Below are 12,726 nucleotides of genomic sequence, written 5' to 3' on the forward strand. Positions count from 1 at the left end.
GGGGCTCATAAATTCCGGCGGGCTGATATTTTTGCACATTGCTTTGCAGAGAGTGTGTAATTAATTTTTTTACAGTTCTTTCCCCGTTATTTCCGCTCTTTTCTTTGCACAAGTTCAAACTTTTGATTGCTGCTGTTTCACCCCCGTTGCACAGACTTGGGATCGTTTGTTATTTTTTGGGGGGGGAGGGCGATTAATTTTTTTTTTTTTCCCCCTCTGTGATTGTGTTTTCTTGGCTTTTTTATGTTGCAATTTGGGGGTGGGGGTATTCGCCTGGTTTGTTGTGGTTTTTGCTGTTTGCCACCCTCCTAACTTCTGAAGGATTTGAAAGCGAGTTTTTTTGATTTTGTATATATATATTTTTTTTTAATTTTGCCTTTTTGCAAAGAAGATTTTTGGACAAGTGGGGAAAGACATAAAAAGCAACAATAAAAATAAAAAAGGAAAAAAAAAAGCTTTGGAGGAAGATTGTACCAGGAAAACTGCAAAGAAACCTTATCAACTCATTTATCCAAGCCACAAATATGATGATGATGAAAGAAGATTGTAACTAAAGAAGAGAGTGATTTACTGCACTGGGAAGGAGAGGAGAGTGGAATAAACAGCTGAGATCCGGTCAAAACACAAATACTGATTTTTTTTGTTGTTGTTTTGTTTGGCTTTTTTTTTCTTTTTTTTTTTTCTTTTTTTTTTTTTTGGTGTGTGTGTGCAAGAGCGAAATAAGGAGTCAGGAACTGAGACTGACCTCCGGAGCCGGAGGCTGCCCGGCGCTCTCTCTCTCCCCGAAGCCCGGCGCTGCTCCCGGGCCGCGGCAGGAGCATGGACGATCAGTCCAGGATGCTGCAGACTCTGGCCGGCGTCAACCTGGCCGGGCATTCGGTGCAGGGGGGCATGGCCCTGCCTCCTCCCCACGGACACGAAGGGGCAGACGGCGACGGCAGGAAGCAGGACATCGGCGACATCCTCCATCAGATCATGACCATCACTGACCAAAGCCTGGATGAGGCACAAGCAAAGTTGGTTTCGTCTAATTAAACCTTGTCTTTTTTTATTTTTTTCCTTTTTTTTTTTTTTTTTTTTTTTTTTAGTGTGTGTGTGTGGTTTTTGTTTCTCTCCTCCCTGCTCCTCTGCGGAGACCCGGAGTCTCACAATTAGAGCAACTTCTTGGTACCGTAGGAGAAATTGCAGCCAAGGCAGAGCCAAAGTTGCTATTTAATGATTTTTTTTTTTAAAAAAAAAAGAAAAATTAATGTAATAAATATATAAGTACGCGATGCTTATGCCGTCGCTGCGGTGCGCGGGAGGCTGTGGGTGATCCCTGCCCGTTCTCGCTGGACACTGTCCGGCGGACACCGGCCTCAGAGCCGCCGTCTGTCCGTCCGTCCGTCCGTCCGTCGGGCGGCCCCGCGCCCTCCCTACGAGTGCAACTTTTCTCTTTTCTTTCTTTTCTTGCCTCTCTGCCCCCGAAGCGGCGGCAGATGAATTACAAACCTGACAAGATACTGCTGCCGGGGGTGGGGGGGGGATAAAAAACCCCAAACCCTGGCTGTTTTAAATCACAATAAATACAAAAACAAAGAATGTTAACTCCAGAAGTTCCCCCCCCCACACCCCCCCCCCCCCCCCTTCCCCAATCTCCTTAATAAATCAGTTATAATATCGCAGGACGGATCGTACCGGGGACAAGGGCGGGGGGGGGTGGTGGTGTGATTTATACCCCTCGGTCGGGCGGCATTTGCACAAAGATAATTCGGTATAAAAAGTCGGAGGGAACGAGGGAAAGAGAGACCCGGCAGCCGCGGCGGGGCCCCGCGCCACACACCCCCCCCCCCAAACCGGCTTCTCCGACCGCCAGCCCCGCGGCCCGGCGCCGGGAGCCACCGGCCGGTGGCTCCCGGCGCCGGGCCGCGGGGCTGGCGGTGAGGGAAGGAGGCGGGGAGCCGGCCGAGAAGCCGGAGGGGGGGGATCGGTTTCTCGGGGAAGGCGCCATGTTGCCGAAACGCCGCGTTAACCGCTTGTCCTCTCGCTTCTCTTTTTCAGGAAACACGCGCTGAACTGCCACAGGATGAAACCCGCCTTGTTCAGCGTCCTCTGCGAGATCAAGGAGAAAACAGGTAAGGGCCGCCCGCGCCGCCGCCGCCGCAGCCATCTTGAGCCCTCCTTCCTTCCACCCGCCGCTTCCCGCCGGCGCGCACCGTGCCGCCGCCTCTCTGCCTCCCCTCACGCCGCCGCGGCGGGGTGGTGGGTGCCACCGGCCGCGCTGCCCGGTGCCATGCCGCCCCGCCGAGCCGAGGGGCCCACCGGCCCGTCGGGCGGCAGCAGCGGCGGCGGGGTCGCTGTGAAATGGCGCGGCGGAGGCTCGCCCGCCGCTCTCCTCACAGCTCCGGAGCTGCCCCGCCAGCCGCCTTCTCTCCTGCCAGGACACTTTGCAAAATACTTGTCAGATCTGCGTTACATCAACATCTCATATTTTATTTTTTTTTTTTTTCTTTTCCCCGTCCCCGGGATGCGCAGCGCGCAGCGGGGACGGCAAACTTTGCGAGGGTGCGCGGTGCGGGGCCGGGAAGGAGCTTTCCAGAGGGACCCTGCGGAACGCCGGGGGATGGATGCTCCGGCCCCGCGTTCGTGCAGCGCGCAGCCAGTCGCTCTTGGGCGGTGATGGTTTAAATACCAAAAATTTTCATCGCCAAAGTACAAAAATTTATTTTTTTCCCCTCTACATTAATGCGATGCTAATAAACTCTGTGGTTTTTTTTTTTTTTTTTTTTTTAGAGGCGTTTTAGGGGATTTTTTGCAATTTTTTTCACATCGCTGAATTTACAGAGATTTTTTTTTCTTTAAAAGAAGAAAATTTGCAAAGTCTTCTGCTTTCTGTTGTGAGAATAAGAACATGTATTACAATCTGGCCTTAAAAATAAATACATGCATTGGCTGGCTTTTTATCTGTATTTGGTACTCATTCACATTCCCCTTAATTGCACACTGAAAAAGTAAAGACTGTAGATTAAAACAACAAACGTGAAATCATTGCAAATGTCAGCTGAGAAGCCTGAACGTGCGCAGCTCTCAGCACATGACGGTGCGGTGTGTCCGAGGGTTTCTTTGCTACCGGGGATCCCCTTGAGTTTCTGCTGACAGCCAAGCACCAGGGCGTTGACTGCGTTGTGAATATTAAGATTGATTCTGCTTTGTATTGCATTATATTACCCGGGATAAGGGGAATGATCCCCTCTCTGCCCTCCCTCCCCACCTGCCTACGTTTTGCCTCCATCAGCTCGTAACCCTTTTCCGTCCTTCCTTGGCTTGTGTTTGTTTTCTGCCTTTCCCTAAACTTTTTGCCTGTCCTGCTCCGGAGCCGGCCGAGCAGCCTGCCCTCAATGTTCAGACATTTTGCAGTGGGCAGATTTCAGTTACGGGGGCAGGCGTAGGTCCTCGGGCCACTTTATTTGCAGAGGGCTTAGCTTCGCTGTTTTGAAAGGCAAGTGTAGTCAGCCCCATGTCAGAGGTGAGCTCGAAGAAAAGCCCAAGTCCTTTCGGCGACAGGGATTACTGGCAGAGGGTGTTTGGTGAGGCCACCGCCGTCTCGGAGGCGAGAGGGAACCTGTCAGGAGACTTTGTGGTCTGAAACGTTTCGGGGTGTTTCGGTGATAACTTGTAAGTCGGGATCGTGCCTTTGTGCTGCAAGTAGTCGAGCCAAGTTTGCAAGTTACCTCTTCAGTGAAATCGCTGAGAACCCACAAAGAGTGAAGGCGTCCGCCTGCCCAAAGGCGAGATCCTGCCAGCCCTGGCAGCACGGGAGGGACGGGATTAATGCATCGGGTGATTGATGGAGATGAATCCACACCCCCACCAAAAACTGTTCCCGGAGGGGGACCTTCACTCAGGGTCTCCCAGTGAGACGAAATGTCTGTGTAGGCTTTCGTTAGCGTGCTAAAGCAAAGAAAAGGTGAAAATGAATTCCGGCATGTTTTCTGTAAGCTGTTTTCGTAGGAAACGGCTCAAACAATTCTGAACTGGAAGGGTGAACGGTCTGAGATGCAACTAAAGCAGAGGTCGTCCCCCCTCCTCCTGGTACTCTGCATTGTCTTGTGGTCCGAGTGTTTAAATACGCCCGCAACTGGGTCATGCGCCGGTGTTTAATTCTTCTGAATCAGGACCCAAGTTTCCCTTGGTGTTGGCGGTGGGAATTGCCGTGAGGGCTTTAGTGCTACCTTTTTCTGAGAGGAGGACGAGATGTGAGGAGGGAGCCTGGAGCCTCTACGTAAAGTGTGATTGCAGTTGTGTCTGTTCTGAAATAAGGAATGCAATATTTAAGTCATTTTTGTATTGAATTATGTATTTTTTTTTTATATTTTAGTAGTTTTCAGTACAGTCAGCGCGGACTTTGTGAGACTGGTTGTGAGAGAACACGTAGAAGAATCCTTAGTTTAGGTAGAACAACTCTGTGCCTTTCCCGCAAGGGTTAATGAATGCATCACATTTTTAAAAGCCTCTCTCTGTGTCTCACTTAGGGTTAGGAGCTGAGGATATTTTTTTTTTTTTCCCATGAGGTATTTACCATGTACAAAGCAAATCACTGAGCTTACTGAATTTAGCCTGACATTTCTTTTTTAACATTTTAAAAAGTGCTGCATAATACATTTAAGGGCTTTGCAGATATTAATAGATCTGTGCATTCTTAGAGGCAACCACAAGGTAGCATGGTTTTCATAAAGAAACTGCCACTTATTTCTCTATAATTAGTTCAAAGAAAAATGATGCCCCAAGTTCTACTGAAGCCCTTCCAATAAAATGTGAAGATAAGCAAGTGAGAGTCTATTGACCGTGTTTTGTTGTATTTTTTCCGTTCTCTGAGGTGTCGCTGGGAAGTGTTAAAGTTGCCTTCTTCATGCGCGCTCACATCTGTTGCATACCTGTGTAGCAGTCTGTCTCTGCCAGTAGGGATCAAAAACCTGATTCGTGCCTTTCTTTTTTTAAGCAGCTCTTTTTTACTAACTAAAAATCCTTCAGGTTTGTATTTTGATGAAGCTTACGTTAGGGCGTTGCTGTACCTGAGGTACTGGTTATTCTCATGGAGATAGAAATGGAAATATATTAATTCTTACAGTCTTAAAATGGTTAGGGAATCGCAATTATTTCCCAATGGAATGGCATGTTACTAGGTCCTGGATTGTGTTGATAGACGATTGTTTTTTTTTTTTTTGTCTTCAAAAAACATCTGTGTAGATAGGAACACACATTTGTAAGAATGTCTGAACGCGTGTGCGTACGTGCATATACACGTACATTTATTTATTTATTTCTATAAGCCCAACAGAACCAGTGATAGCTGCCAACCAAACCCTAATTTACTGTCACCACAAACCCTAAATAGCATTCATTTACTAGTAAAGCCTAATGGCATACATGATGGTTTGCCAGATTTGTGGCCTTTGTGAGGCTTATAAGCAGGACTGACTTGGGAAGATCATAAAACTTAATGAACTTCTCGACTGCAGGAGGTGTCCGCAGGGGAAGAGAAAGGCCTGCTTGGCTGGTTGGGCTGGTTGAACTATTTTTTATGTCTAAAGAGAGAGGAGGAAAATGTTCATTAGGAACGTTCTTCCCTCGTGCAGAATTTTGTTTTCGAGAATGAAAAAAAAAAAAAGGTATGAAAACCAGAAGAATAGTGACGTTAACCGTGGGGTTAATTTCTTGCTGTTCCCTGTGTAAGCTAAAACCTCTGTTTTTATTGCTCCAACTGTAAATAGCCGTACGGTGCCATTCTGGTGATGAAAGGGCTGTATCGTGCCCTTACGTGCTGCAGAGCTCCTTACTGATGAAAATGGCTCAACTCTTGCCGGAACGCCCCTTGTCAACGTGCTGCAAAATCTGCAAACCGCCCGTTCCATAACTCCTGGGAGAAGGACTTGGGTTTTGCCTGTCTGGTAGCAGAATTTGCAAACGTTAACCCCTTTCTTCAGTGTGGTTATTTAAAAGTCTAATCGCAGACTCTTCCTTTGCATTACACAAATTTCAACTTTCCAGTGTTTGTAAACTGTCATTTAGTGCCAACAACTTGCAGTAATTTATAATAAACCACAGTCATAGCAATCCCGTCTGAACGTTAGGGATTCAAATGGAACAATGAGATGGCACTGGTAGCTCACATGTGTGTGTGTGTGTGTGTGTGTTTGTATGTTAGCTATTTTTTAAATATCCACTGTGATGTTATTGTTACTCAGGTTAGCTATTTAAAATATTTATGTGCAGTCCTGGTGTTATTTTCAAGCTGCTAAATACGTATTTTTGATTTGCCCTGCCTACGTAAGGAAGTAAGCATCGTGTATGTATGTGTGTGTATCTTTCTCCAGTTTGAATTGTTTAGCTGTTGTTTCCTTTCTCAGGCTTCAGTATCCAAGGTTTTTCACTGAACCTCTGGTTCTACTTTTGAATGGTATTTTTTTTAATTGTCAGCAAACGTATTGCAACTGATGACGTGCCGCAGAATGTTGGGTCATTCAGCCTGTCCTCATGGCAATGACATTGCTCCTCTTCATAAACGTCCTGCTAGGAAAAAAATAAATTGAATAAAGTATTGTGATTGTCCTCTGGTCATCTGTTTCAAACACACTCATTATCGAAATTCTCTCTCTTTGGTGGATTTCTGGCACGGTACTTCTCTGCTTGGGTAAACAGGCGGCTTTGGTGATTATTTTCGTTAGAGAAATCCGTGTTACTTTGTCTCGCAGAACCTGTAACTACGCAGCACCTTTAGCCCGTACCCCTGGTGGTGCTCCTTGCTATATTAAATAACAGCCTTCACCTTGATTGCAAGGATCTGTGTTTCCAGATCTTTCCCCCCGCCCCCTCCTCCGTAAAGGATAAATTTGGACCTACTTGTCAATACTAATTTAAGTAGGAGCAGGGATTTATTTTATTTTATAGCTATTTTTCAAATCCTTCCTTTTTTTTTTTTTTTTTGGATTTGACACATTCGCTTGCTTATCTGAAAATACTAAATTATATGAGTTACTGTGTGGTGTATTTTAGGATGCTCGTTGCAAGTTCAGGAATTCTTACATTCCGAGATAAATTATTATAATAGCACGTAGTGAATGCAAAAGAGGCCTTTTTTTTTTTTTTTTTACAGGATTTAACACATTTATCAAGCTCTGTTCCTACCGCTTTCAATGAAAAAGTTGTGTGATACGGATATTACGCTGTCTTTTTTCAATTTAAATATTGATTTGTGTGAAACATTAATATAATGATATTTGCAGTCTACCGTAGACAAATATAAGCAGAATTAGACATAGTAAATTGTTACAAATGGAGCAGGGTATTTAAGTGCATTTGAGGGCTGTATTAATAATTACGTGGTAGAGCGCAGGAGTCGGGCTGGGATCCGTCCCCGGTTTCCGGGCTGTTTTTCCATTCCCTGCACATCGAGCCCACGATGGCTCGATGGGTGTTTTTATGAATAGCCGGAGCGAACACGGAATCTGCCGGCTCGTGAGTCGGCGGTGGCGGCGCGGCGAGCGGCGTTCTCCCGCCCTGGTAGGGTTGGCAGAGTTCGGTGTCGCCGTGTGTACCCGCGGACTGACGCCCGGAGAAGAGCGCTGTTTGTTTTCGCAGCAGTCATGTTTAATGCTGTTCGCTTATCAAGGTGATCAGCATGGCTCAGATAACACCCGCCTGCCACAGCCTGCCTTTTTTCACCGGCCTGTTGACCTTTTGTCACGTTTGCTTTTCTCTGGTAGGCAATTCATGTCTGTAAGTATGAATGGAGTAAATAATTCACATCAATATTTAATATAAATTATTAAAGTTTCTGTCAGCTCTTATAGTTCATGCTTTTATAAAGTTGGAGTAGTTCATCAACCAAGCAGATGAATTGTGCTTCTCAGCTGGACATTAGAGCTCCTCCATAATGCTGTCTCTGCACTGGAAGTAAACAGGGAATTAAATATGAAAGGAGATGAAGCCTGGTGCGTGAACACTATGTATTTTTCAATAATGCACATTCTTTAGAAAGGCTCAAAGTACCAGATAAACATCCGCCGTAATTTATTTTGTAATTTCCACACTTTTTTTTTTCCCCTTCATGTTACGAACAGAAATGTAGGAAACCCCACTGACCCCGGCATTTTCTTCTACTCTTTGTTATTAGCCTTCCGTTAGTGCTCCAGCCTCCTGTTTAGGGTGGGTGTACTGGTGGTGGGGTTTTTTGGGTTTGTTTTGGGGTTTTTTTTTGCCCTTAATGTTCTTTGTCTGTTTTTAAAGATTGACTAAGGTGGTGAAGTTTCAGGGTTTTTTAGTCCTTGTTTATAAATTATAGTTTATATTTTGCAAAGTGACCTGTGGTTGAAAGTAGGTGCTGAAAATATTTTTTAAAGAAGAAACGATCTGATGTCTGATTGCAACAGCCAGAGCGTGTTTATTGCTTCAGGAACTGGATAAAAATAGCATGTTTTGCATAAAAGCATACAGTAAAATCATTATGCACTTACTTTCATTTTATTCTATTTTAGGTATTTGACTTCCAGTTCTTTTGTTACCGATCAGTTCAACGCATGTTGCACAGTCATATGCACTTGTAGCAATATATGAATCACTGAATATCATGTGTCCTACAAATCAGTCACTTGGAAAGGGGGAGGGTTTGGATCATGCGTTCACAGGTCAAAACCTTTTGCTACACTTAAGTCACGCATCAACATTTGTAGATAATCTCTCATTCCTCATTGTCCAGCAGGTGGCTTTTTCATATGCTATTTAATTTTTGATTATTTATTGTAAGTGGAGAATGAAATTTAGTAATATTATCCTGATGGCTTTTTTTAGAAGAACAAGGGTTTTTCAGTCGGTCCTGTTGTGTACGATAGGGTCAGTGAAAGCATCTAGAGATCCTGAAGTATACAATCTAAATTAAGATTCTAAACAGGCATTACAGATGCTGGTAACTTTGGCAATTATCATTTTGTTTGGTGAACAGTAGTAAAACAGTGTGCGGTAAAAGTGTTTAGAGAGAGAGGATAAATAAATTGAACAGTTTTGCAATGCAAAGTGGTTTGTGGTGTTTTTGAGGATTTCTTGGCTCTTGCTTAACTGCTATTGTGAAGCCTGGAGCAGATTTTCCCATTGCTAATGCCCTAGAAGTATTAATTCACTTTGATATGCTAATTAGAGGGCATTATGCAAGAAATGAGATTAAGTGGCAGCATGAAGCCATTTGCCTGTCAGTAAATTGAGAGCTTTAGCATCAGGAGGAGCTTTGTTTTTTCTGAGTTTCTCTTGGTTTTGCATATAAATAAAATTGATTGAAAGGTCTAGAGAAGCTTCTAGAACATTGGTGGTTCTTTTTCTCCTTCTATGATTATTTAAACTTCATGTTAAAGCCTTTCTCTGAATATTAATTGATCTAATGGGAGATACTGAACATGAAGAATTTCATTGTATTCTCAGTTACTGTATCTTAACAAAAGGAAAGTATTAGAATTCTTTGTGTCATCTGATTTTTGTGGTATTATTTTAGATATATCTTACAGCTCCGTATTATAACCTCTCTGCCTGCCAACCGCTCCTCTGCTGAGAACTGTGTCTGCGTGGAGGTATTTGTGCCAGTTCTGCTGGGTTTGGGATTGGGATAACAAGGGCCTGACCAGCTGAAATCAAACGGTCGGCTCAGACCCCTGGCCTTGGACATCTATCACCCCCACTCACTCACGGCATTTCCCGTCATTTCTCATGTAAATCACACGGATATTTTCCTTCATTTAGGAGGGAAGGGTTGTAATATTGACCGTAGATTTTATGCAACTGCCAGAAACTGCGTTAAAGTAACATTAAGGGATTGACTTACAGCCATAAGAGCGAGGAAATTTGGAGTTAATAGTTAAACTCTGCCCTTAACTCAACTCATTGAACCTATTTATTAGAGCATATATGGTACGTAAGATCACTGTGCTGAGACCTCTGCAGTATTAGGACGCTGCAGGATGACTCGAAGACGAGAGTTCCTGATTTAGTTCAAATTTTCCTGGTGTGGGTTTTTTTTGTGTGTGTGTGTGGTTTTTATTCAGCCTCGGAGTTGCTTTACTACAGTTTTGTGCTTAGTTTTCTTTCTATAATACTGTTTAAAAAAATGTCAGGGAAGTAATTCTGGAAATTGAACAAAAATTTATCGAAAAATAAAACCAAAACGAAACTGACCCAAGCCTCTCTAGTCCTCTTTGCCTGAGCGCCTGCAGAACGTTTGCTGTTTGTGTGCCCATCTCCTCCGCAGATCGTTGTCGCAAAGTCGATCAGGGGAGCAGTGCTAGAGTGACAGTGCTTGTTACGAGCCCCAATAGTTATTTAAAAGAAAGGAAAAAGGATAAAAAAATGCCCCAGAGCTCCGTGCGGGGGCTGTTCATGCTGGATGCACACGCTCTCCCTGATCCTGGCAGCTGAAGTCTATCACTGTTGGGAAATTTTTAACATGAACCACACAAGACACAAACCACGGCGCTTTCCCCAGAGCCACAGGGGTTTTCACGTCAGCGCAGGACAACTGGCACGTGCGCTGCGGGTCCCTGCCCGCCGTCCCCTGCCCTCGGCGCCCGCTCCGACCACCCTCCCTGCTCTTCCTCAACAAAGAGGTGTAGTGCAGTTTTCATTTACAGCATGATGTCCCTGGTTGTCCCTCGTTGCCAAGAGCTCCTGAACCGGTTGGCCCAAAGAAGCCGATCAGGAATTTATAACCCGAAAACTTTAGTTATCATAGTGAACCGTTTCGATACTGGGAAGAACAAAACAGCACCTGAAACGGCAAAGTCACTTCTCACAGAAAGCAAAAGAAAGCATCGCTGGTCTCCAGCTGCTAATTTTGAGTTTCACGTTCTTGAACAAAAGAACTAAATAATGAGAACGTTCTGTGGCCAGCCTTAGCTTCCTCAGTACCCACAGACGCCCCGCGGCGTTGTTTCGGGAGGAGAGGGTGCTGGGATGACAGCCTGGCATTTCTGGGTTTGCGTCCTGCTGCTGCTGGCTGGAGAAGAAAAAGCCTTCCTCCCACTCCAGGGAGGAGGGACGTGGTGGCCTCGGCGGGAGGGCCGGGGGCTCGGCCGCTGCCTCGCCGCAGGGAATGCGAGAGCTCACTTTTCCTGGCTTTACAATGGGAATATTATCCACCAGATTTTTTTGTGAGGATTGTGTTACGTAGGTGCTATGTGTTGAAAAGGAATAACTTTATGGAGTATTTGGTGTAATTAAAGTTGTTACATAAGAAGTAATCTATCCGCAGTATTTGCAGTATCCACTTTATTCCGATCACGGTGAGCCTAAGTGGAGCCCTACCTCCTGGAGATGAAGAGATGAGGCGTTCCTTAGACGTCTCCTTTTCTTGGCGTTCATTGGCAATGTTTGGGTTTTCCATTCATGGTTAGACCTCTAGTAAAAGGGCATCAGGGTTTTCCGACTTGGTGGGTAGTTTGCTTGGTCTGGAAGAGGCCGTTTGCTCGCCGTGGCTGGGCATCGCGGCGTTTCTGGAGTGGTGGTGGTTCACAGGCAGGATGGCACGCTTGGAAGGGAATTTAAAGCCTGATTTCATAGATCTCTTGATTAAAGAAGGACGTGTGCTTTTAGTGAGGTTTGTAATTACAGAACACCCAAATGTTTGCTGATTTTCTTTCATGTGAGATCCTGCTCGCATGATTAACTGTCACTAGTAAGAACAAGTTGCAGTAGATTGTGCAATGATTCTTATTTGACTTCAAGGATGTATTTATTACCATTTTTGAACAAATTATACTAACATGAAAAGTTGTGGAAATGATTGTGCACTAGATAAGGTGATACATTACAGGAGTGGTTGGGTTTATGGAGCTTTATGCCGAGGTTTTCTCAAAAATTATAGCACAGTCCTGTCACTATAAAACCCGGCGATACAGTTGGTAATAACGTGCAGTGGAGGTATTTTTAGGATTTCACTTGTTATTCAAATAGAGTGGGAGCTATCAGTTTTTCTGCCTCGTATTTCTTTCCTTTGTTGCACGGGGCAAAGAGGGAAGAGGGGAAGGAAAGCCCGAGGACGACGGAGCGGGTGCCCGCGTGTGGGGTGCCGCAGCCCTCCGGGTCCCGCTGGTGCCACCGCCTCCGGGGCCGCGGGGCTGCCGAGGTTCCGGCACCGCCGGCGGCTCCGTGGGTGCCCCGTGCTCGCGCGGGACAGTGGGGGAAATTTTGCCTTCCGTACGCAGCTGAGGATTTTTTTTTGTGAATTATTTCTTACTTCCTCTCCACTTGTTAGAGCAGTGACGTGATATCGATATGGAGCTTGGGAACTTATTGACTTGTTGGTTCTTGACCTTTTGACTGTGACCAAGTATAGAAATTGAATGTCTGAAAATTAAATGATAGACTCTATATACATAAATTCTTGGATGTCAGTGTATTACATGAACTAATTTTGGTTTACCTAAATTTATGGCATTTTGTGTTCAATAAAGGAAATATTTCTTCCTTTCAATATACTGAGAGTCTAATAATATTGTAGTTGCTAGCACTAAACAAATCAATTTCCTTTTACTGACTGATTATCATAACAGCTGCTGTTTAATCACCGTGATTGTTATGTAACTTTTAAATCCCTAATATTTTGGAGAGGAACAAGCACAAGCGGCATCGTCGTGCCACGTAACGACGTGATGTCACTGGTGCTGAACCGCGCGGCTGCATTTTGCGGGGCTCCAGACTGGAGTTCTTAGT

General features: G+C 45.0%; 1 protein-coding gene across 5 annotated transcripts in view; it reads left to right on the top strand.

Moving 5' to 3' along the window:
* The first annotated feature begins 819 nt into the window (after positions 1–819).
* Positions 820–12,726, top strand: part of PBX3 (PBX homeobox 3) — a 109,367-nt gene continuing 97,460 nt past the window's right edge. For all 5 annotated transcript variants that reach the window (XM_086625027.1, XM_086625029.1, XM_086625026.1 and 2 more), the window contains exons 1-2: positions 820–1,016; positions 2,041–2,114. In XM_086625027.1, the coding sequence (XP_086481153.1) occupies positions 820–1,016; positions 2,041–2,114 (271 nt within the window). The remainder of the gene's footprint in view (positions 1,017–2,040; positions 2,115–12,726) is intronic.

Source organism: Tauraco erythrolophus, chromosome 22 (genome assembly GCF_009769465.1).
Source record: "Tauraco erythrolophus isolate bTauEry1 chromosome 22, bTauEry1.pri, whole genome shotgun sequence".
Lineage (NCBI taxonomy): Eukaryota > Metazoa > Chordata > Aves > Musophagiformes > Musophagidae > Tauraco > Tauraco erythrolophus.